At 26.1% G+C, this 27,074-nt stretch overlaps 2 protein-coding genes across 2 annotated transcripts in view; both read left to right on the top strand.

Moving 5' to 3' along the window:
* Positions 1 to 27,074, top strand: part of LOC134830376 (myotubularin-related protein 6) — a 147,616-nt gene that overhangs the window by 61,128 nt on the left and 59,414 nt on the right. The gene's annotated exons all lie outside the window — the stretch shown is intronic.
* Positions 6,260 to 8,654, top strand: LOC134830424 (serine protease snake-like). The gene is made up of 5 exons (XM_063843905.1): positions 6,260 to 6,506; positions 6,574 to 6,840; positions 7,038 to 7,198; positions 7,250 to 7,580; positions 8,058 to 8,654. Exons 1-5 carry the CDS (start codon positions 6,443 to 6,445, stop codon positions 8,420 to 8,422), a joined length of 1,188 nt encoding a protein of 395 aa, XP_063699975.1. The 5' UTR covers positions 6,260 to 6,442; the 3' UTR covers positions 8,423 to 8,654.

The raw sequence follows: 27,074 nt of genomic DNA, 5'->3' as shown, positions 1-27,074 counted from the left end.
TTTATAATAATTTTAAAATTTTTTAAATATTTTTAAATTTAAATTTTTATTAATTTAATTTAAAAATAAAAATTTAAATAATTTTAGTGAAATTTTTGTTAAGTAAAAATTTGGCTTTAGGCTTAAAATTTTTGTAAATCATATTTTGTCTAAATTTTTTATCGAACGTTAAGGGATTCATAAAATAATCAAAAAATCATTTTATGCTAATCTATATTCCTAAAAATGTCATAATAACCCTGATAAAAAAACAACCAAAATTTAAAATTCCCCCAACGACATTTTCCATCCCCAAAAAAATAGCAACTTTTTCAACACTACATAAATTAACTCCCCTAATCGATTCACATTAAATATTATTAGCTTGTACATATTTGCACATTTCCACACATTTGCCACAAGCGTATAATATTCAAATCCAACAAAATTGATTATTCATGAGTTTATGAGTGTACAAATATGACAATATCGATGGCATTATAATAACATTGTGTGAAGAATCATTCTCGGTACAAAAAACCATCATTCAATTATGATTGGCACTCTCTCGGTGAAACAATGAAATGTACATTGACCTTCGGTATCGTGCCGCCGCCATGGAAGGAAAAAACTGTCAAGTCAAAGTGTTGACTACTATTTGTCTGTCTGGCGAGTGAGACAAATAAATAAATATTAACCTTGTTGAGCACGTGCTTTTTTCCCTCGTAACTCATGACAAGCTGATTTACAAGACAAACAAAAGGTTCGCTCAACTACTTATAGAGAAACATTTGTTCTCTAATGAAATGGAAAAAAAAATCGACATGCAAAACGAGACAAGAGATTGGGAGCAAAAAATGAATGAATAAATGTTCAATCAATGTCCTCAAGAATGTTGATTTTTGTGACGCTTATTGAAAAGTTTTGACATATTAAATGAAAAAAAAATCTGAATGATGGATCGAAGGAAGGAAGAAACACAAACGAAAACTTCAAATTGCTTGCGAAGGAAAAATCGATGAAAGACTGATTCATGGTTCCATCTGCTACCGCCACAAAAGTAATCAATTCTAAATTATTTTCACATGATGCTCTTTCTCTTCGTCTATCTCTCTCTTTGCCAATGTGTATAATTAAGGCAATAGCTACAACCATAAACAATATTTGTCGACATCGTAATTTAGTGCAAATTACATAATAAAATGACCATATTGCAATATGATAAGTTTTCAAGGCTCGAACGCAAATGATACGAATTAACACGAAAATCTGCTATTGTCGAGGATCAAGTTTACGTTTTACACAATAGATGATGATACTGACGATATTAGAACGGATTCGATCCTTGTAGATTATTCAACGGAGCACAAAAAGAAAATTAGTGGGTTACAATTTCAATTTGTGGTTTCGTTTTGTGCCCAGATAAATTCATTGGCGAGTGATGGTCCTGTCAATTCAACAGCATAGAGGAGAGAGTAAGCCAGACAGTTGAAAGACAATTCGATTTTCGGTTGATTTAATCGGTCGTCTACTGTGGAGTGATATCGGTTTCGTGGTTAATGTTGGAAAAGGAAGAGAAAAAAAAACAAAAAATTCAAATTTTTGGATTGAATTAGGTCACGAAATTTTTTTTAACTCTCATGAAAAATTTTTTTTCAGAGAGACAAAAAAAAGTTTAAGATGGTTTCAAACTTAAAGCAATAAAACATTTAATATCTTACAATTTTCAGACGTCCGAGAAGTTTAAATGAGTTTTTTACTCCCGAACTATCAACGAGTAGTATCTAAATATGTTGACACGTGTCTCTCAGTTATTGCATGAAACACTATCTTGCTTCATTAAAAGTAGAATCAGAAGCAATTCAGAAACTTATGTGACCAAGACCGCACAAAAACAAATAAATTAGCGAACGATAAATAATTTATCTATAAAATTGTCACTTTTCTATAGAGAAGCTTCGATTTTCTCTAATAATAATAATTTCTCGAGCACGAGGAAAACTTTTCCATTTATAACTCTCATCGTCGTCGAAGCAAAGCAAAATTTGTCTGTTAAAGACTTTTCTAATATTTTTCGTATACAATCTGGTGAAACGAAAGACATCGAAGGCAATAAAATATTTTTTTTTGCCGAAAAAAAAGTCACAAACTATAAAATAACTGAAAGATAAGAGAAAACTAATAAATATAAATAAATAAATAAATAAAGTGAACGCGTGCGACAAGGCAGAAGCAACACACTGAAACACACTGATAATGATGTTAAACGACCCAATCAATATCGAGATAACATGGTTTTGAACTTTTTGTCTGTGTTGTAGGTCCTAACGTTTCACGTACCACAATTTATATTTTCTTTCCTGATACTTTTAGGTAATTTTTTCAGTAAAACTTTTCTATTTTAGGCATTGAGATAAAACCAAGAGAAGAGAAGGGAAGAAGAACGAATGCAGATCAGTTATTTATTTAGACTTTCTTCGTTAACTTTTCTCTGTAGCACAAAGATCGTTACGATAAGAAACTTTTTTATTGGTTTCTCGGTCAATATCGTTTTGATTTCCCCAATAATAACAATCATAATTATATGCTGGTATGGTCGTAAAATTTGTACAGTAAAAATAATACAGATCTGTAGGTCAAGGCATTTAATGATTGTGTGTGTGTGTTCAGTTCAATTGAATGCCAAAAAGTTTCCCCGGGCAACTTTTTCCGGATGACATTCATGATAAAATAAATCAAATAAAAGAACATTAAAAATAGCACAAAGAAAAGTATTCAGGACTTGTCAAAGAATTGTTATTAAAAGTACAGGGTGTTCAACATAATTTTTTGTTGACTTTTAAAACAATTTTTTATTACTTGACGTATTTTAACTATCTTTTTAAATTAAACAAAAGAGTCTTTATTTTTTTTAATTTCTCAAAGTTTTTTACGAATAAAAACACAAAATTTTTATTTTTAAATTTTTATTTCGCGACTAGTTTCGAACTCTTGTTCATCGTCAGGCGAAAGAAGACTGAAGAAATTTATCTCTTCAACTGTTATCACAGCAGTTGATTTTTTTGTAAAAAATAACTCAAGCTCTTTTTTTCTTTATCAAATTGGGAAAAAGAGCTCAAGCTCTCAATTCGCTTAAAAAACTGTAGAAATGTTTTTAAAAAATTATTAACTTGCTACTTTTACGCCCTGTGAACTATGAGTTTCTGAGGATGGTATCAAGTTGGCTTTCAGCTGAACTCCTGCTAACCAATAACTACTATCATTTTTTATGAAATTTGTGATTCTATCCTTACGTTAGGCATCCAGATTTGAGTTGCTTCGTCAATTTTCAGGCTGATTAGTTTGTCTTTTTTCTCTCATACTCGTTGTTTGATCTTTTTCATTAAGTCTATCTATTGACGATGAATTATTATTCTCAGTAAAATGTTAGAACGTCTTTTGAAGAACTTCAAAGCTTCTCATATGGGTAGTATCCCTCAACCTTCTCAATTAGATGTTTCTTCATCAAACCTGAAAGAGTAAAATAATTTTTGAGTTCATGTTCGAAATATAGCAAAAATTAATTTTTTTATGTTAATAAAAGAATTTAAATTAATATTCTAATATTACATTTTTTTCTAAAATTTATTGAAAAACTTTGTTTGTCGTCAAAACAAAAAGAAAAATATTCAGGTACTTTAGAATGAACGCCCTGTACATCAATTTAAAATATCTCTAAATGATTTCCCATCCAAACAACATACAAGTTCTCCAAAAATCAATCGAAAAATGGGCATATATTGTTACAATTGCGCTCAAATTAATTAAAATTCACTCATTCGATCCCATTTAATATATAAATTGTGATGAATCGATCATCATCACAAAAGATGCTTAAAGGTAAATTTTCTCGACAATCGACGAAGAGAAAGAGAATTGTTGAAAACGCAAAATTCCAAAGAAATGTATTTCATTTGGGGTAACCAAAAGTATTTCATCTACCGATGCTTTTTCTAACTCATTCTATCTCTCTAAATGCTGTGTATATATTTATTAAATTTTGCTATTTTGTTCTGTATCTCACATGTCTTTCACTTGTCTGTTTTCACATTTTGTTCGATTTCTATTTTCTTTGAAAACAATTTCAATATTTTGCAAGCAGCAGCAACATCACAAGAAATAACACGAGGAAAATACAGACGAAAAAAAACTTTGGGGAAGAGACAGAACGAGAGAGAAAGAGACGTGGAGAAAATGATTTCAATGTTACTCCAATTTAGCTACATTTGTATGGATTTTAAAATGGCCAAAAGCAATGTAAGCCAAAAGAATGGAGAAGAAGAAAATTTGAAAATATGGTCGATTGATTGTATCAGAATGTGGCATCAGCAGCCAACCAAGCACGATGATGAGCATTTTTTGCTCTGTGTGTTTTTTTAGATCTCAAATGTTATGACGTTGTATCAATATTATTTGATCTAGATTTCGTTCTATAAGGCAAAACGTATGAATGAGGTCGAACATGTTGAAAGTGCTATTTTTTGAATTCCGTATTGAAATTGATGTCCATCAGCAATATGTTGAGCAAAGTCATCATTTTAAAGACTCTTCAATAAATTTTGTCTAATTGTTGCTTTTAAAGTTATTTCTATAGAAAACATTTTAAATTCCTAACCCATTAACTTCAGCATATTTTAACAAGTAAATTAACATCAAAGATCTCTATTTCGCAGAAAATCATCAACTTACGGAAAGATCTCTTTCTCCTCAATTTAAACTGTTCATCAAATTATCACCGGCTCATATTCCCTCTTATTTGCCCTTACCCAAAGAAATACACGAACTATCAAAGAAGGTTAGTGTTCAATGCAAAGCCCGTACCGCGCATGCGCACAAAACTGTCGACTTCCAGTCGTTAAAGAAACACTCGATTCCGTGTTTGTGTGAAAATGCAGGCCAAGTTCAGTAGGACGAGTGATAAAAGTTGTCATAATTAAGGGGAAAAATGCATTTTCAAACAAAAACACGATTCATTAAATTTAAATAGTTTGAATGGTCAAATGAGGTACTAATGAGAAGCTCTCCTTTTATGAAATTAAATAAAAACAGATTTTTTTAATTGAAACAAATAAATGAGCAACAAGCAAATAAACACAGAATATGAATAAATAAATAACATCCATTCATCAATTACGTCACCAAACCAAACCAGATTCTGGTTTTTGTTTTAAATTAACACCAATGCAGAGATACAAGTGTGTAGTATACGAAAGGTGTCTCTTCATTAAAAAAAATATTAAAAATTTACACAGAAGATTAATACTGCTCGAAGAGTTGAAAGTAGCTTAATTTAAGGCTTCGTGAGATAAATTTTTATATCGATATTTGATTAATTTTCATTTTTGAGCATTTTAAAATAATTTATCAGAATTATTTAATTTTTGATCAATTTCAAGCTTGAAAACCATCAAATGGGCTTTCAAAATAAAAATTACGTATTTTTTACGTAATTTTTACGTAATTTTTATTTTTCAATTTTCAAGCTTAAGAACCATCCAAAAGACATCCAAAGGCATTTTTCATAACTTTTGATCAATTTCAAGCTTAAAAATTATCAAATGGGCTTTCAAAATAAAAATTACGTATTTTTAATTTTTCAATTTTCAAAGCTTAAGACATCCAAAGGAAATTTTTCGTAATTTTATTTTTTTTAACATTAAATATTTTAATAAATAATTTAAAAAAATTATTTTAATTTGATTTAAATTGAAATATTTAAAAAAAAATTGAATTATATTTTTTCATAATTTAAAAATATTTTAATTTATATGAAAAAAATTAATTAATTAATTCAATAATAATTTTTAATTTTTTAAATTAATTTAAAATTAAATTTATATAATTTTTTAAACTAATTTTTATTTAATTTTATTAAATTAAATTTTATTAAATTAAATTTTAATATTTTTCAAATATTTTTTTTTGCATATAAAAAAATTAAAATAAACTTTGAAAAATAAAAAAAAAATAAAGTTTGAAATTAAAAATACTTAAAAATCAAAAAAATATCTCTATAAAGTTCAAAACTTACCTCTTTCCATGCCTCGGGGCACTTGACCTGTAACTGTCTCGATTATCACTTATTCACACAGACACTCACAAATGTCTCATCTGGACTTCTTCTTCTGCTTCTTGTACTTTACGTGTCGCAACTTTGAGTGTTTTTGCTCAATACAAAGAAAAAAAATCACAGAAGTAAATAAAAACAATTTTTTAAACAAAAAGAACAGTCCCAGATTGATCGTCGTTTTGTTCGTTTCGAAGAATAATTTTTTTGTGTCAACTTTAAATTTAATTAAAAAAGAGGAAAAAAAAATATTGACACATTTAATAAATCTATGTCAATGTTGACTTATCATTAAAATAGTTCACAATATTTATTCAACGAATTTTAGTGAAAAAAAAAAACAAAACAACAAAAAAAATGACAATCCTCGTCTCTGTGATTTTATTATCAGCGATTTTTGGAGTACAAGGTCAAGGCATAGGTCTGTGACTCAAAATTACAAAAAAAAAGTTGATAAACTTACCGGTTCTTTCCCAATTATTTTTAAGGTGACCGTTGTATCGTGCAGTATAATCGACAAGCTGGAACCTGTAAAGCTGTCGCAAATTGCCCAAAAGTCTTGCAAGATTATCGAAATCGAGGAATTCAACCGACACTTTGTGGATGGGCTGGTTTCACGCAAATCGTTTGTTGTCCGGGAGCTGCTCCAATTCCAGTGACGACAACAACAACAACGACGACGACAACTACGCAGAGACCTACGACGACAAAAGTTCCCACAGCGAACAGGACTTACACGACTAAAAGTGCTCAAAGTGAGTTTTTTAGAATTTTTTTTTTTATTTTTTTTTAATTTTTTTTTTAATTTTTTTTTAATTTTTTTTTTTAAATTTTTTTTTAAATTTTTTTTAAATTTTTTTTTAAATTTTTTTTAATTTTTATTTTTTTTTTATTTATTTTAGAATTTTTTTTTATTTTTTTTTTTTAAATTTTTTTTTTAAATTTTTTTTAGATTGTGCCAGATATCAAGAATACGTTTATGAATACGTGAAATTTGGTGCTTTGGTCGATGGCGGTGACGTCAATAAGCGTAAAGTTGATCGCTGTGGTCATAAAACTGTGGCGTTGATTGTTGGAGGTGAAGCTGCCAAGCCGAGAGAATTTCCTCATATGGTAATTTTTTTAATTTTTTAGTAAAAAATTTTCCTAAAAAAAATTTTTCAGGCTTTGATTGGATATGGCGAACCCGATGCGATCGAATATTTATGCGGCGGATCTTTAATTTCGGAAAATTTCGTTCTTTCGGCGGGACATTGTGCTTCGGGGCGTGCGGGACCTGCAGCGTACGTGCGTTTAGGGGAATTTGACAAATATCGTACTGACGATGATGCTCGCGTTGAAGATTTTAACATAATTCAGGTCATTCCGCATCCCGCTTATAAAAGTAGTTCGCAATATAATGACATTGCGCTGTTTAAATTGGATAGAAATGCGAAGTTAAGTCCTTATGTTCGTCCTTTGTGTTTGCCTGATAAAAGGGAGATCAAGGAAAGAAGTGAGTTTGAAAATTTTTAAAGAAATTTTAGAAAAAATTTTTTTTTTAATTAAATTTAAATTAAATTAAAATAATTAATTAATTTAATAATTTAATTAAATTTTATTAATTAATTTAATTTAAATTTTTATTAAAATTAAAATATTAAAAAAAATTAAAATTAATAATTGATTAAATTTTTATTTTATTAATTATTTTTTTTATAATTAAAAATTATTTTAATTTGATTTAATTTTTAATTAAAATTAAAAAATTATTTTTTTTATTTTTTTTTAATTTATTTTAATTATTTTTTTATTAATTAATTTTTTAAAATTATTTATTTAATTAAAAATTAATTTAAAATTATTTTAATTCATTTTTAAATTTTATTTTATTTTAATTAATTAATTTAATTTTTAATTAATTTAATTATAAATTCATAATTAAATAATTTTTATTTTCTAATTCACTGAATTTTTTAAAATTACTTTTCAGAGGCAATCGCATCCGGTTGGGGTCGCATTGGATGGACCGATGATCTTTCGGAGCAACTTTTGAAAGTAACTCTTGACTTTTTCCCGCACGACGAATGCGCTGAAAGTTACGGCACAAATCGCAAACTCCCGAACGGCATTATGGAAAATCAACAACTTTGCGCGGGATCTCATGACGACAACAAAGACACGTGCGAAGGCGATTCTGGAGGTCCTTTGCAAGTTTTCCATCCGGATCTTTACTGCATGTACCAAATTGTTGGAATTACGAGTTTCGGAAAGGGATGCGGACTTCAAGGACAACCCGCTGTTTATGCGAGAGTTTTTGAGTTTGTGCCATGGATCGAAAGTGTAGTTTGGCCTTAAAAAATCTAATAAAAATTATTTTTAACGAATGACAATAAAGAAGAATTTTTTTTCATTTTAGAAAAAGTTTTTCGCGAAATAAAGATAAAAATAGAAGATAACACAATTGAGTCTCGATAACTACTTTAAACTTAGTCATTGAAAAAAAAAACAAGAATTAAAGACGACGAAATGAAGAAGACGAACTAATTTAATTAAAACTCTTTTCTTTTGTTTCCATTCTTATCCTGTTATTGGATGAATGGAAGCAAATATCGAAGACATTTTTGTTTGGTTTTTCGTTCGTTGAATTGTCAGTCTGATTTTTCAATCCAAAAGCTTTAATAAAAAAATTAAATAAAAATTAATAAAAATAATTAAATAAATTTATCAATTTTATAAATTAATTTAATTTAATTTTTTTTAATAAATAATAATTTTTGAATAATAAAATTAAAATATTTTTAATAATAATTTTTTTTGTAGTTAAGAGTTTAAAAATATTTTTCAATCCTAAAATTAATTTTACATTTGGATCTTTAAAATTACAAAAAAAAAAATAAATAAATAAAAAAATTTTAAGATGAAAATTTAGTGAAAAAATTCAAAAATTTCCGAAATTTAACATTATTGAAAAAAAATTTTAACAAAAAAAAATGTGCCATTTACTGTCTTCCTCTGAATTAAACGAACAATCTAATGATCAAATTTACGATCATGTTCTTTATTTTCGACGAAAAACAGTATAGATCATGTTTTTTTTTGAGGAAAGACAGTAGTTTACATATTTTTTTCGCTCTTAGGTTAGAATTTTGTTTAAGGTTAGAAAACTTTTTTAAAATGTTTCTAATATTTTTCATTTTTTTTTAACTAAAGAATTTAATTGATTTTGTTTTCTTTTAAAAAAATTTTCACTCAAAATTTGAAATTTTAATTTTGTTTTTAATTAAAAAAAAATTATTTCTTTTTTAATTTTTATTTTATTTTAATTAAATAATATTTAATATTATCGAAATATTTTTTAAATAAAAATAAAAAATTTTAAAAAAAATTTAAAATTTAAAAAAAATTTTTTTTAAATTTTTAAAATTTTTTAAGTTTTAAATTTTATTATTAAATTTCATCAAAAACTTTAAAAATATTTTTTTAAAATATTTTTTTTTTTTTAATTTTTTAATATTATTATTCAAAATGCGCCGTTGTTATTCCTTCATTTTTAGAATTTGATAACTTTCAATAAAATTCTTGTCTCTATTCAAATTCTTCTATTTTTCATGCAAGAAGAGTTCGATCAATTTCCACACTTTTTATTAGTAGTTTCTTAACTCGTCTCGCTTATCAAGACAATTCCGAAATCTAAATTGATTGTTTTCCGTCTTGTCTGGTTTTTGTCTTGATTTTCTATTTCTTCTTTTATTTCCTGTACGAAGATAGTTTATACGTCCATGAATTGTGTAATCAATCGTTGAAAAGAAGAAGAAAAAAAATAGACAGATTTTTTTTTTAGTTTCTTTAAGTTCGTCAAGTGTTCACAATGTTTTTAATATTTTTCGTAACTTTAATTTTCTTCGACCAAACCTTCAGTTCACAATTGGAAAATTTACCAAAATTCAATTGTGACAAAAATTTCGGAAAAACGAGTTGTACTCTCGTAAATGTTCGTTTCAAAGTTTTTGAAGATCGTTTTTATCCCGTAGCTGCTTTCCCGGAAAAAATTGAAGCTTTATGGTTCCTTCGAAGCTCTGTTCCGATCCTGAATCTTCAGGATAGTTGTCACGTTTTTCCTCAGCTGGAACGGATCCAAGCTCATCGTCAATCTGTCGAAAAAATCGCCGAAAATTGCTTCCGCGACTGTAAAAATTTGAAGCATTTAATTTTGCATGAAAACAAAATTCGTTCAATTTCCGCAGAACTCTTTCTCGATACGCCAAATTTGGAGTTTTTGAGTTTGGCGGGAAATCAATTGACTTCAGTGCCTGAGGAACTTTTCAAATACGCGAAAAATTTGAAAAAATTCTCAATTTACAGTAATCCGCTGTTGGATCTCAAAGCAGAGCAAATTGTCAAATTTTCGAATGGAACGTTGAACGAAATTTGGCTTCAAGATACCAACATCGAGTGCAATCGCATGAAAAAAATCCTCAAAATTTTCACAAATCGCAATGTTGAAGTCAGTAAATTCTCTTTCAAGCAATTTTCGCTTCCTCGAAATTATTCTGTGGTTTTTCGGGAGGGATTTTTGTGTCTGAACGATGAGGCGTACAAAAATGAGACAATTTTCTACAAACAATTGGAAGCGTTGGAAGCTCAAAAAAAAGTTGAAGCAGCAACAAAACTTTTGAAAAATAACCCAGAATTCAAGTATCGAACGCCAGAAGATGAAATTCAAGATTTACAAGAAAAAATTCGCGAACTTGAACAAAAAAATCAAGAACTAACAAATGCTTTGATCAACACTTTGGACACACTGAATATCGTCGAACAGAAAACGGATCAAAAGCTCTTTCAGTTTGAGCAGATTTTGGACAATAAATTGAGGAATATTGAATGGACGATACAATCGGCACGCAAAAGAACACTTTTGAATATGCGAACGATCCTAAATTCGCACGCGGGCACGAGAATGAATCAATTAGAGCACAAATTGAATTACTTGCTTGGCGTAGTTGGGGCAGCGAAGCCACCGGATTATGATGGAAATGATACGAAACGAAATTAAATTTACCTTTTTTCGATTCTTTTGTGCACTTTTTGACTTGCGATGAATGGAGACCATCGTTAAATAGATCGATTGCTTTTTAGACAGATAGCAATTCAATGATTTTGCGAAATTTTCAAGCAAAAGGGAAAAAGGCGGGAAATTTAAATAAAAATAAAATATTTAAATAATTAAAATTTTAAATTGATTTTTTAATAAAAAAAATTTAAATTTTATAAAAAATTTGAAATTTGTATCAAAAAAATATTAATTTGGTTTTTATCTAAAAAAAATAAATTTAAATATTATTATTCTTTAATATTAAAAAAAAATTAATTTTTTTTTCATTTTAATTTTAAAATTTTTGTATATATGAAAAAAAATAAATAAAATAAATTTAAAATTTAAATATTTTTCTTATTAATCAAAATTTATTTATTAAATTATTAAAACAAATTATTTTAAAATTTTTACATTTTTATATTTTATTTAAATATTTTAAAATAATTTTTTTATTTTTTTTATTAAATATTTTATTTAAAAAAAATTATTTTACAATTCATAAAAATTTTATTTTTGTAAAATTAAAAATTAAATAAATTAAATAATTTAAATAATTCAAAAAATTTAAAAAAAAAAAAAATTTTTTAAAATTAATTTTAAACATATTTAATTTTTTTTTATTTTAAAAATTTTAATATATTTTTTAATTAAAATATCATAAAAATTTTAAATTTTTTGCATTAAAAAAAATAAATAATAAAATTAAATTAAAATTTAAATATTTGTTTAATTAATCAAAATTTATTTATTAAATTAATTAAAAAAAGTAATTTAATTTTTTTTTATTTTTTTCGATTTTTTATTTTAAATATTTTTAAATTTTTAATTTTTTATTTTTTTTTATAAATTATTTCATAGAAATTTAATTTTTTAACACATTTTTTATTAAAATAATTAAAAAAAAAAATAAATTAATTTTTTTTTAATTTCCCGCAATTTCTCGCTTAATTTTTTTAAAAAGTGGTTTTTTATTCATACTCAGCAGAAAAAATCGAGCAAAAAAAGATCAAACCGATATTGATGGGAACAACATTTGAATTATAAATAAAAAAAAAATCAGAAAGAAAACAGATTTTTATTTCACATCGTTCTTTTTCGCACACAGACACACAAACAACCTCACAAATATTTGATCTTCTCTATTTTTTTTTATTTATTCCATTTTTTAGTGTATTCAACTACTATTCTCCTTCCAAATAATCCAATTCCGATCTATGGAACCCACATTTTTCCTTCTTTCTCGTTCGCTCACACCCCGAAATGCTTTCTCAAGTTCAAATAATCTAGATTACGGATGATTCAAAGCGTTATTCAAACATTTTTTCTGCTGCTCATAGAAATGCGGTAGGTACTTCCATTGAAAATGATGGAGATGAGCCACCTAAACGTGTTTTTGATTTTATCATCATGCATACCAAATAGCTGCAAAGAAGTAGCGGCAATTGTGAAATGTGTTTGTTTGAAAAAAAAAACCTTTTTTCCTGCGAAAATTTTCCCAAAATGCAACTCGCTTAAAATCACTCGGAACAAAAAAAAAAGTCTGACACAAAAAGTGGCTAAAATGTGAATTTTTATTAAAGAATAAAATGTTTTTTTGATGGATCATCATCGTTTTTAGCTTATCGTCGGAAAAATATCGCCAACAGAACAAAGTGATGTGCGTTATGGAAATTTCTTTTTGATTTAGTGAAAAGTTTATGCGGGCAGTGTTTAGTGTGGTTTCGGTTCAAAGTGTAAAATTATTATAGATTGGAGATAAAAAGCATATTTTTTGTTTTGACATAGTCAAGGTCGTTCATTATTGAAAAAAAAAAAAAAAAATATTTTATTAAAAAAACTAAAAAAAATTTTTCACATTTTTGTATTCCTCAGTGTGAAAATTTTTAATTATTAAATATAAATAATTTTAATTAATTTTTGTTTAATAAAATAAATTAAATTAATAAATTTTATTAATAAAAAATAAATTAAATTTAATTAATAAAAAATTATTTTTTTTTTAAATTTAATTAATAAAAAAATATTTTTTTTTAATTTAATTAATAAAAAAATATTTAATCAATTAGTTAAAAATAAAAAAAATAATTTATTAAATTAAATAAAAATTTATTAATTTTTTTAATTTATTTTAATTAGTAAAAAATAAATAAATTAATTAACATTTATTTTAAATTAATTAATTTTTTTAATATATTTTTTATTAATTTTATTTTTTTAATTAAAAATTTATTTAATTTGAATTAATCAAAAAATTATTAAATTAAACAAAAAAATAATATTTTTTAATAAACTTAAATTTTATGAATTTTAATAAAATCTTTAAGATCTCAAAGAATTTCTTTGAACAAAAATTTTAATTTAATTTTTCATATTAAAAAAAATATTTCTTCCAAACTAAAACTATTCAATTTAATAATAAATCGAAAAGAAAAAAAAATATTTAATAATAAAATACGCTGTTTCGATTTATTTCAATAAACAATCGTTGTCTATAGTTTTCAGTTAAATCAAATTCCTCCGAGCTATTAAAAACTCGCTTTACAAGAAAAACGAAACAAAATTGGTTGTACAAGAATTTATATTATTATTTCGCTCCTCCTTCACTCTACTAAATATTCCCATTATTATTTTATATTATTACGAAACGGAATGCACTTTTTTTTAACTTAACCCGCCTAACAATGCAACTTTTCTTTTTAAAGCTTTTCAAAAAAAAAAATGAAGAAAAAAATAAGAAGAAGAAGGCACTCTTGTAATCCTTAAGCTCTTCTTTCCTCCGTATTATTATCATTTTTTCCTGTTTCTTCTTGTCTTTTGTACAAGATCTTTTTTCGCAAGAAATTCTCATTCAAAACGATAATAAAATAATAATAACGACGCTCGTGAATGCAAACAAAAAAAAATATATTAACAAGGAAAGGGAGAGAATCCCATGAAATTGTGGTGCGGTGCATTTTTTTTTGTTCTCGTCATTTTTATGGGATTTTGAAAATTTTTTCCCTATATTTTTTTCAAAGGAAAAAATTACTGCTACAGATGTTAATTCCTTAAAAATTATTTTTTGTAGTAGCGAATGTATTATTTAATTTGAAAAACACAAAAAAAAATGAACAACAATGAAAATTTTTAGCTACTTCCGCGTCAGATGTTTCAAAAGGGATATGTTGACTTAAAAATCTCTTATTCATTTTTGTCTACCATAAATTTTTATTCTAATTTTTTATTTAAATCGAAAAAAATATTTATTTTTTTTTATTTGAAAAAAATTATAAAGAATTACTTTAAATAAAAAAAAAATATAAAAATGAAAAATCATCAATTAATTTTTTTTCATAATTTAAATTTTTTTTTATTTATTTGAATCAAATATCTTTTAAAAAAATATTTTTAATATAAAAAAATTATAATTAATTTTTTTTAATTATTTTTTTAATTTAATAATTTTTTTTATAATTTAATTTTTTTTTTAATTTGAATGAAATATTTAAAAAAAAAATATTTTTAATATAAAAAAAATTATAATTATATTTTTTTTTATGATTAATAATAATTTTTTTTCATAATTTACCTAAATTTTTTTATATTTATTTGAATGAAAGTTATTTAAAAAAAAATAAAAAAATTATTTTCAATGAAAAAAAATTTTTTTTTAAAATTCTATAGAGAAAAATCTAATAAATGATGAGAACAACAAGTTAAATAAAAATATAAAAGAGCAAAAAAAATTAATGAGATAAAGCAGAGATGGTTTTAAAATGACCTACGGCTATTTCTTGTTCAGTGGTTTAATGAAAAGAAGAAGAAAAAAAACTTGAAATTAATGATGGCTAATTTTCTGCTTTATTATTGAATTTCTTATAATTTTTTTTTATTTTTTTTCCCATTCACTATTTCAAGGAAATTTCTTCAGAATTAAACTTTTGAATAGAATTAAGGAGAAAAGTCCAATTAAAAGTTTGCTTTTCGGGATCGATTATGCACAAAAAGACCTCTTTACGAAAGCCACAGAACCGAAAAGAACAGAGAAGTTTTCCCGAACAAAATGCAAACTCAATTTCCGGGCTACATGCATGCATTTTGTAATAAAACAAATTGAGAGAGAAGAGGCGATATCTTCAATGGATTGGATTAAATTACAAAATTTTATGCATGCCGATGATCATCATAATAAAATTTTCAATTGTTGCAAGGCGAGGCAGCATTGAACCAATTTTTGGAGTAAAATAAATTCCTCAATTACAAAATATATTGCAACTTGTTATCTGGAGGAAAGTTTAGACGACCAAGTTGTGTCTTTTGCTGCTCTTTCGAATAACGACGAGACACACAAGAGGAAGGATAAACATTTGACAAAGCCTGAAGCGATATCAACACTTCTTTAACGCCAGCGGCATCGTATATTGGAAACGTGTTCTATCATCAAATTCCAACTTTTTCTTCGAAAATTTTCGTTATTAGTTTCGCATGTGTTGCGTAATTGTGCCAATATTGAAGAAATTTTGCTTGGTTTGGATTATTTGGAAATGTAGAAATAAATTTTTAAGCAGAAAAACTCAAAAATAGCATAAAATCGTAAATAACAAAATTCGTTAACATTGAAAATTTTAATAGTCAATTTGGTAGAATCGCTTTGTGAAAAAGAATTTAGGAATTAATTACAACAAAATACCATGAAAAGCTGATAATCGAATGATATTTTGAATTTTGATCCGATTTTGAGCTTTTCAGTTTTTAATGAATGAAAATTGTAACATTTAATGAATTTTGAAGAATTTTGCTTTGGTAACAAAATTTTGTTTGGCATTTCAATTCTTGATAAAATTGAATCTAAATAAGTATTTTCAGTAGAAATTTTTTCTTTGGTAGAGAAAATTTTCCAAATTATGCCTTTTGGGTTTTCATACTAAAAAAATAATTTTAAAAAAATTAAGAAGAAAAGTTAAATGATTGACCTTGAAATGACCTTCAATTTTTTCTCACTTGTCTTAAAAGTTAGAGCTTTCAGGGTATATTTTTCTGAAAGAGCATAAAAAATGCAAGAAAGTATCGGTAGACTTTTGAATTTTGGGTTGTCATGAAGAAATTTAGTCAATATCAAGGAGAAAAAATTTTTTCATTGAATTTTAATTCAGGAAAAGAGGTTCAGGTTGACTAAATTCTTTCACGAAAACCCAAAATTAAAATGAATGAAGCTACTTTCTTGCAATTTTTATGCTCTTTCAGAAAAATATACCCTGAAGGCTCTATCTTTTAGGACAAATGAGAAAAATTCAAGCAAGATAGAATTTTTTTCCTCAACTCGCTTCAAATGTTCCTCCCAAACACTCTTAAATAATCCATTGATCGTATTTGTGACCCAAATTCGACACAAAATTTGTATATCCGAATCTCATGCCAACGTCTAAAAATATGTTCAACATGAACCGGATCATCTTATAATAGTGTTGCATCAAAACTTGTTATAGAAAGCCGTAAAATATGTATTAAACGATATTTGATTATTTTAACACTTCCTCCTTGTTCGTCTCTCTCTCGAACATTCATCGGGAACATTTTCCAAATTATTGCTTGTTAAAGTGTTGCTGATCATTGTTAACAAACTTTTGTGTTCATCTCGAGAACAAATTCGGCTCGTGTAAAATGCAAATGACAGAAAAGAAACAAATTGATGTTTGTTTGAACTTTAAACATTTATTTTTGAACGAGACAGAATTAGACATGAGATGCAATGAACCTTAAAAATGCTTCTGTTCCGTCGAGTCGAATCGAGACGAGACACGAAACGCTAAAAATAAATAAATGATAAAAATCAGAAAATTCTTTGTTTTTGCCTTTTGCGACTGTGAAACTATTTATTGAACATTAAAACTTAAAACAACAACAGAAAAGGGATCAAAAGGAATTATTTACTTCCAATTCTCTTTAAATTTACGACATATGAGTAAAAGGTATTTTTCGTTCGTTTTTAAATGCATTTTGAAAAAAAAAAATGGATTTTAAGGTGAAAATTTTGTACATTTTAAAGAAAATTTGAAAATAATGAGTCACGTGGTTAAAATTATTAAAATTAGTTTTGAGATAAAAATTTAAATTGCCAACTGGGTTCAGTTTAAATTTTTATTTAAAAACAAATTTTTAACCACGTGACTATTTAAAATCTTTTTCTTTATAAAATATACAAATATTTTTTGTTTTCAATATCAAAATGTGCATTGGGCTAAATTTTTACAATATTAAAATTTGCATTGGGTGAAAAAATAAAAATTTTAATTGTTCAAAATGATCACGTGGTTAAATTTTTTAAAAAAATTATTAAAAATTTTAAAATGTGCATTGGGTAAAAATTTTTTAAAAATGTTCTGTGGGATAATTAGATGCTAACAATAGTCACGTGGTTGAAATTTAAAAAAAATTTTTCCGAAAAATTAAAATGTGCATTGGGACAAAACATCAAATACTTACTTGGAATAAAATTAAAAATTTGCATTGGGCAAATATTTTGAAATGTGCAATGGGTCACGTGGTTTAAAAATCAAAATGCGCTCTTCTTCACAACTTTTTGGCGATAATTTTCTAATTTCTTTTATATTTCGCAAGAAAGGTGTTTTCCATAAAAATTGGGTCCAAAACACGTGCCACACATGTAAATTTTTCATTCAGTCCTGTTCAGTTAATGCTATTTAAAAAAGTCAAACGGAATTTTTGATCAAGTGTGTGCCCCTTTTTAATGCTTTTTCATTGTTAATTTCTAACCCAATTCACAGGCAGCAACAAAAGGCAGTGAATGACATTTTACGAAGCCACAGCAGAAACTTTAATTCTCATTAAATGTCGAGAAAACGTTCGTGTTGCTTATCTTGTTCTTCTTCTGATGTCCGTTCACAAGCTGTCTGTCGATCAAATTTTACATCAATTTAACTTTTCATGTTTTTCGTATCATTTTGTATCATTTGATAGGACTCTCATTTGCGGTTCATTGATTTTAATTTCTTCGTTGATGCTACGAGTACGAGAAAAATTATTTCAAGACAAGTTGAAGTTAATTCAATGTTGATGCGGCTTGTTAGGTTTCACAGCTACAAAGGCAGCTGTTGATTAAATAAAATAATGTTTGTTGTAAAAATGTCAACACGCGTTGTTGTCGCTAAATAAATCATAAATAGCAGTAAAAAGATGAGAGGTAATGAGAAAAGTAAGCAGCCTGAGGACTTTTATAGTTTTGTGTTGCGGTGAGTTAAATAATTTTATTTATAACTAAATTTAATTTTTATTTATTTTTTTGTGAAATAAACTTTTGATGTGAAACTCTTAATTAAATGTAGTAAAAGTTGAGAGCTGTAAAAAGGGATTTCAGATTCAATAGAAGTTAAAAAGTTAAATGATGTCTGATGCTTTAATTATGAGGTTATTCACTTTTTTTGTAATAATTTTTTTTTAAAGAATTACGAATAAATTCATGTTTTTTTTGTCTATTGAAGGACAATTAAGAGCATGAAGTTAATTTGTAACAAAAAAAGTGATTGAACAAATAATTTCAAACATTTTTGACAATTTTTTGTTCAATTGTTAATAAAATGTCATAAAATTTTGTAATTAATTGATGAAAAATATTCTTTAGTTCAACAAATATCGATGAGGAGTACGAAATTGTGAAATTTTTTGCCAAAATATTGATTTTAAAAATTTTTGACGAACAGATATTTTTATTTTTGTATTAAATTAAAAGTATTTTCTATAATTTAATTTTTTTTTAATAAAATCTTTTTCATTTTTTTCTAAAATATTATTGAGGAGTACAAAAATGTGAAAAATTAATTAAAATTGAATTTTTAATTAGATAAATAATTAGAAAAAAATTTTCAATATAATCTGTTATTATTAAAAAGGTCAGTCAATTAATCAAATAATTATTTTTTTTTAAAGAAAATTACAAAAATGAAATTTATGCTCTGTAAATCACAAAATTAACATTTTTCTCCTTACAAAACGTCAAGAGCTCTCGTTCACACATAGTTTTTTTCTTTCGCCAACCAAAGGAAAAAACCTCAGTTATTTACAACACAAACTCAATTAACGTAAGAGGCACGCCGCATAGAAGCGAGAGAAGAAAAGCAAACACACAAGAGTCAGTGAAGGTGTTGTGAAGTAGATGTTGTTCAAACGAAGTGGGTAAGAAGTTTCTTTTTTTCTCTATGCACTCTCGAGTGTAGTTTTTCTTGTTGTATTTTTTACGATGTGTTGCAAAATTGAAAGAAAACTAGCAAGGCGGTTGTTATAAAAAATAGTTGGTATTCATGAATTGTTTTTCGTCTTGTTATAATTTTTTTTTTGCTTCAAGTTTTTAACAAGAAAATTTCCTCCGGTCTTCTTGAACTTTTTTTGATGTGCTTTCTTATTATAGTTGTTGTTGTTGTTCTTATTATTAGGAGTTTTTTTTAATAATTTAAAATAAACCACACAAAGCTACAAAAAAAATAAGAAAAAGTAGAGCAAAGGGATAAATTGGGTTTGTTTCAATAAAACACGTGATTTTTCTTAAAAGATGAATTATTCAATAAGAAAATAGAAAAAAAAAATTAATTGAGTAAAAATCACTTTTTACGACTCAATTTCATAAATCTTTTAGCAGGTCAAACTCGTTTTTCTTCAGTTTTAATGTTCAAATAATTATAAAAAAAATCTCGAAGAAAATTGCATAAAAATGTCTCACTTATGACTTTTTCTTTTGAAAAATGCACTTTTTATGCTTTTTATTTCTTTGGCTATTTCTAATACAAGAAAAAAAACTCCATCTACGTGAATGTGAATGAATAAAACTTTTCATATCAAAATTTATTCGCCTCTTTTTTCTCGTTATCAACCAAGATGCTCGCCCATTATGTCGCACCTACATACGACGCAGCTGAAAATCATAAAAACGATACGGTTTTATGTCATTTTTCATGTGAGCCTTGTATGGAGCAACTTTGCGCAATCATAATAACACGAGAAAAAACACATGCTAGCGATCTCATTGTTAAACTTTTTTTTTGTCTTTATTTGAAAATGAAACCTTTTTTGCCATAATTTGTACTTTCAGTTCTTTCTAAGACAAAAACTAAAAAAAAATGATTTCTTTTCTTCTCCAATTTTTTACACTTGACCTAAATATTGCAAGTTGCATAAAAATGAAATGTGTGACAAACACATTAACAATAATAATAGTAATTCAAAAAAATAAAGAAAAAAATACATTTTTCACATATGTGAGACAATGATAATAATAAATAATTATAAACATGGAGATTATGATGATGATGAGGGAATGAGCTAACAAAACAATTAGAGGACGTTAGCGCACGAGACACAAGTTGGCATTATCATCATTCTTGCCGTTTTCAGGTAATGTGACAACGATTCGCTGAAAGTAGGCGGCAGGTAAGTTTTTAAAGCGTATTTTCACATTTTGGTACTCCTCATCATAACATATGAGAAATGTTTAAATTAATAAATTTTTCATTTTCTAAATTTTTTAGCTTTTTAATTTTTGTTCATATATAACATTATTTAATCTACTATTTTATTTCAATAGGTTCCATCGTCAACGAAAAAAAAATCGAAAGAGGAGCTTTCAACATGAGAAACTGTAAAAAGCCATATTTACTATTAGTTGAATATTTTTTATATTGTAGGATTTGGGATCCTGAAATTGATGTGTTTCGATCCTCAATTGCTTCATCTGCTTCCATCTAAGAGGCTAAGTAAACCATCTAAGTTAAAAATTGCAAATTTTATCGGAATTCTTATATACATTTGTGTCTTCAAACTTGGACTGAGAGAAAAAAAAGCTGTACAAACCTGAGACAAATTTAATCGGTATAAGTCAACAAAATCTTAGAAAACGAGGGCTGATTCCAGAAAGAAACCTTTTGACTAATAAGACTGAATGATCATAAAGGATGGTCCATAAAGAATAAAAATAATAAGATCGCGAGACCATGTCTTAATCGAGTTCAACATTAACAAGCAGCTTAGATTTTAAAAAGAGTCCACAAACGAGTTTCCAACATTTCTTTGACGAAAAAGAGGAACCTCGTAAGTAAAATTTTTTTCAGTTTCAACTTTTTGGCAGTTTTGAGTTATAAAATGATTAAAAATGATAAATTAGAGCCCTCTGACAAATTTCAATCCATTTGGAGCAAAATTTGACAAAAATTGCTTTGACACAGTTTTTGACACAGTTTTTTTGCTCTTGATTTAGTTTTTAAAACAAAACTGTGTCAAAGAAAAAAATTTTTTTCAGTTTCAACTTTTTGGCAGTTTTGAGTTATAAAATGCTTAAAAATGATAAATTAGAGCCCTCTGATAAATTTTTATCCATTTGGAGCAAGATTTGACAAAAATTGCTTTGACACAGTTTTTGACAAATTTTTATCATTTGGAGCAAGATTTGACAAAAATTGCTTTGACACAGTGACACAGTTTTTTTGATTTAGTTTTTAAAACAAAACTATGTCAAAGAAAAAAATTTTTTTCAGTTTCAATTTTTTGGCAGTTTTGAGTTATAAAATGATTAAAAATGATAAATTAGAGTTTTTAAAACAAAACCATTTGGAGCAAGATTTGACAAAAATTGCTTTGACACAGTTTTTTTGCTCTTGATTTAGTTTTTAAAACAAAACTATGTCAAAGAAAAAATTTTTTTTTTAGTTTCAATTTTTTGGCAGTTTTAAGTTATAAAATGATTAAAAATGATAAATTAGAGCCCTCTGACAAATTTTTATCCATTTGGAGTAAGATTTGACAAAAATTGCTTTGACACAGTTTTTGACATAGTTTTTTTGCTCTTGATTTAGTTTTTAAAACAAAACTATGTCAAAGAAAAAAATTTTTTTCAGTTTCAATTTTTTGGCAGTTTTAAGTTATAAAATGATTAAAAATGATAAATTAGAGCCCTCTGATAAATTTTTATCCATTTGGAGTAAGATTTGACAAAAATTGCTTTGACACAGTTTTTGACATAGTTTTTTTGCTCTTGATTTAGTTTTTAAAACAAAACTATGTCAAAGAAAAAATTTTTTTTCAGTTTCAAAATTTTGGCAGTTTTGAGTTATTTTTTGGCAGTTTTAAGTTATAAAATGATTAAAAATGATAAATTAGAGCCCTCTGATAAATTTTTATCCATTTGGAGTAAGATTTGACAAAAATTGCTTTGACACAGTTTTTGACATAGTTTTTTTGCTCTTGATTTAGTTTTTAAAACAAAACTATGTCAAAGAAAAAATTTTTTTCAGATTCAATTTTTTGGCAGTTTTGAGTTAAAAAATGATTAAAAATGATAAATTAGAGCTCTTTGACAAATTTTTATCCATTTGGAGCAAGATTTGACAAAAATTGCTTTGACACAGTTTTTGACATAGTTTTTGACACAGTTTTTTTGCTCTTGATTTAGTTTTTAAAACAAAACTGTGTCAAAGAAAAAAAATTTTTTCAGTTTCAAATTTTTGGCAGTTTTGAGTTATAAAATGCTTAAAAATGATAAATTAGAGCAATTGCTCTGTACACAGAACCGATGACACAAATAAAAAAATTTTTTTTTTGGCGTTAGGTTCAGTTTCATGGAGAAAATTTGTTTTTGGAACAGTTTGATTTGACATAGTTTTTTTGCTCCTGATAAATTTTTATCCATTTGGAGTAAGATTTGACAAAAATTGCTTTGACACAGTTTTTGACATAGTTTTTTTGCTCTTGATTTAGTTTTTAAAACAAAACTATGTCAAAGAAAAAAATTTTTTTCAGTTTCAATTTTTTGGCAGTTTTAAGTTATAAAATGATTAAAAATGATAAATTAGAGCCCTCTGATAAATTTTTATCCATTTGGAGTAAGATTTGACAAAAATTGCTTTGACACAGTTTTTGACATAGTTTTTTTGCTCTTGATTTAGTTTTTAAAACAAAACTATGTCAAAGAAAAAAATTTTTTTCAGTTTCAATTTTTTGGCAGTTTTGAGTTATAAAATGATTAAAAATGATAAATTAGAGCCCCCTGACAAATTTTTATCCATTTGGAGTAAGATTTGACAAAAATTGCTTTGACACAGTTTTTGACACAGTTTTTTTGCTCTTGATTTAGTTTTTAAAACAAAACTGTGTCAAAGAAAAAAATTTTTTTCAGTTTCAATTTTTTGGCAGTTTTAAGTTATAAAATGCTTAAAAATGATAAATTAGAGCCCTCTGATAAATTTTTATCCATTTGGAGTAAGATTTGACAAAAATTGCTTTGACACAGTTTTTGACACAGTTTTTTTGCTCTTGATTTAGTTTTTAAAACAAAACTATGTCAAAGAAAAAATTTTTTTTCAGTTTCAATTTTTTGGCAATTTTAAGTTATAAAATGAAAAATGATAAAAATGATATCCATTTGGAGTTTTGACAAAAATTGCTTTGACACAGTTTTTTACACAGTTTTTTTGCTCTTGATTTAGTTTTTAAAACAAAACTGAAAGAAAAAAATTTTTTTCTAATTTTTATCCATTTTTTATCCATTTGGAGCAAGATTTGACAAAAATTGCTTTGACACAGTTTTTTAGCTCTTGATTTAGTTTTTAAAACAAAACCTCGAACAAAATATTTACTTCGAAAGTAAACTAACTGAATAGAATATGGAAAAATAACATAGTTGTTGACATTAATAAGTACATATGAACCAAACATAAAAAGTTAACAAAAATTCAGTGTTGTTAAAAAAAACTAAAATATTTTAAAATCAAATATAATTCTTTTTAATAACGAAAATTCTGTAAAATTAAAAAAAAAAATTCAAAAATTAATTAAATTTTAAATAACAAGTTAAATTTTTTTAAAGACAGAATTAAATCCGCCTAAAAGCGTAAATTTTTAAAAACCAAAAATAATGCCATAACTTTTAACAAAGCATAAAAGAACAATAATTAGAAAAGTTTTTCTTGTTTTCTATTATTATTACTAGCTGTTTTGTTCTATTTTTATGCGTTTTGTTGCTCAGTGGCTTAAAAAATTACAAGACTGTTTGTTATCAAATAACAAAAAAAATCTATCTGTTCGGACTCTGTTGTCTTTACGAAATTACTTTCGCGAAACAACAATTGATTCAAAAGGATTTTTAATTGTTTTTACTCGAGCATTGTTCTTCGCAGCAGTATGACAACGCCGAGAACCAAACATTGAACAGAACACTTGTTTTATGCAAAACAAATAAATATATATTCTGCCTTCAGAATCCGAGTGTCATAGTTGGGTGCAGCCAGCTGCATAATGCACTCGTCTCAAGCAAACACAGCAAATTTTTGATTTATTTTCAGGCTCCTTTCAAGTCACTTGGCTTGCCCGCCATGCAAGAAAGACTCCACAAAGTAAATCACTGAAATTGTTTAGTTATTGTTCGGTGTTTGCGTCTTGTTTGTTTGTTTGTTCGGTGACCAACCATTTTGTCCCTTCGTTTTGTGGGAGAGAGAACGAATACTTGAATAGAAAATGCATCAAATAACAACGAGGTCTGTTTGTTTTGTTTGCCTCTTGTGCATGCTTTGTTGTCTCAGTGCATAATAACTTTCTTTATTTATACTTCTTTTGTTGCTGTTGTCGTCGTTGCTGGCAAAAGAAAAATTTATTAAGGGCAAATAACTGTATTTGAACTATAAAATTTATTAAATGCTCGACCACTTCATTTGAGGATAATAATTGTAAACATTCGCTGCATAAATGATGAATTGCAGTTTCATTTATTTTTTTAACGCGTTTCTCAGAAGAAATATTTTAACTGAAAATAAAAAAAAAATTAAAAAATTCATTAATTATATAGGATAAAATTTGAAAAAATTTTAAACCACGTGACCATGAATTATAAAAATTGGATAAATTTAAAATTTTTATCTTTAAGAATTTTTAAAAACTTTACTATAGTTAATTTTTTTTAATGTTTATCTCAAAAAATATTCAAAATTTATCATAAAATTAAATTTAATTGAAAAATTTGAAATTTTTAACCACGTGACTTATCAAAATTTTAAAGAAAAACTTAATTTAATTGGTTCAAAGGATTTTTTTTTCAAAAATTCAATTTAAAAAAAAATAAAGTAAAGAAAAAAACTTCCTCCATGAATGACAGATGTCACAAAGCAAAATCAACTTCCCGTTAAAAACATCTTTTATACCTTTCTTTTATTAAATTTAGCAAGTAATACACATTTCGGTATAAATATCAGTTTCCACTTAACCCAAAAATGAAGCTCGATAACCATCTCAGTAACGATTTTCAAAACGTGAATAGCAAGCAACCTATTTTCTTGGAAATAAGATTTTTCTATATAAAGCCAACCTTTTATTGCTGTCGCTATTGTTCACTAAAATTTTGCCATCCTTTCAATAAAGTGCTTTCTGTGTGTATAAAATAACAATAAAAGGCACGACGAGTGAGATGTTTATCAACAATGACTTATGATTGTTCCCACACAAAAAAAAACTTATGAGTTAACGAGCGCCGATAAAAATGAGCGACTATTGACAATTTTCGCGTTCACTGAAGAATGAGGCAATGATAGTTAAACAACTCCAAGGGACCCGTAACAAAAGAAATTCCATTGCGATAAATACTTGAACTATTTTCCGTTTTTCTAAAAATGGGAAGTTTCTCAAGTAACTCACGTTTAATGGCACTTTTCTCACATCACGATATGATCTTTGCTTTGCTGCGCGGAAAAATGTTAGTCCTCTGAATAAAAGACGGCAATGTGTGTTAAGTGGTAAATATTTGCTATTTTTAATATCATGTGTGAGTAAAAAAAGAGTGTATGGTAATAATATGCGAAACAATTTCTATTCAATTCAAAGCGTTTAAGGTTTTTTTTCTTCCTTGCCTTCTTATCTTCAAAAGATCGTCGTTTACGGTGATGTAATGAGATGGTTGTTCAGTTACGGGGAACATTAAAATATTGGCGCGTATTTTTTGCGCGGGAAAAAAAAGCAAGTTGAAAGAAAATCGATTTCAAAAGAAAGTTATTTACTGTTGTGTGCACATTTCAAAGTGTTTTTATTTGTTATTCAGTTGTAAATATGTTGGGAAACGATTCTGCTGATAATCGTCATTAGAGAGGGTTGAAATTTTTTTAAAGGTTTATTTTATAAAAATTCAAGAAAAAATTGTTAAAATGCTTTTATGCTGAACAATTTTAATTTTAAATAAAAAATATTAAATTTATTATTTTTTTTAAATTTTTATCAATTAAAGATAAGAAGAAAAAAAATTTAAAAAAAAATATGAGGAGTACAAAAATGTGAAAAATACTCAAATTATCAAAAAAATAAAATTATGAAAATTTTATTGAGTGAAAAAATTTAAAAAAGCAAAAATATTAAAGAAAAATTGCTAAAAAAATCAAATTATGTAAAATTATAAATTGAGGAGTACAAAAATGTGAAAAATACTCAAATTATCAAAAAAATAAAATTTTGAAAATTTTAATGAGTGAAAAATTTAAAAAAGCAAAAATATTGAAGAAAAATTGCTAAAAAATCTTTAAATTATGTGAAATTATAAATTGAGGAGTACAAAAATGTGAAAAATACTCAAATTATCAAAAAAACAAAATCATTAAAGTTTTAAAATTTTTAAAAAAGCAGAAATATTAAAGAAAAGTAAAAAAAGTCCTGAAATAAAAAAAAATTATTTTGAGGAGTACAAAAATGTGAAATTTTTAAAAAAATGTTTTTTTTTAGTAGAATTTCTTAAAAATTGTAAAGTAAGAAATTTAACCCTCTCTACCGACTTTAAAAACAGCAACAACAAACGACTACATCCAAGCAGCTTAAAAATGCTTCTCAAATGTGATGTAAAAAAATCTACCATCAAAGAAAATTTCCTTTCACTATTTTCCTCAAACAACATTCAATTTCTTA

The sequence above is a fragment of the Culicoides brevitarsis genome, chromosome 2, assembly GCF_036172545.1.
Source record: "Culicoides brevitarsis isolate CSIRO-B50_1 chromosome 2, AGI_CSIRO_Cbre_v1, whole genome shotgun sequence".
NCBI lineage: Eukaryota > Metazoa > Arthropoda > Insecta > Diptera > Ceratopogonidae > Culicoides > Culicoides brevitarsis.
The sequence above is the reverse complement of the archived record's forward strand: the minus strand, read 5'-3'. Positions and strand labels throughout refer to the sequence as shown.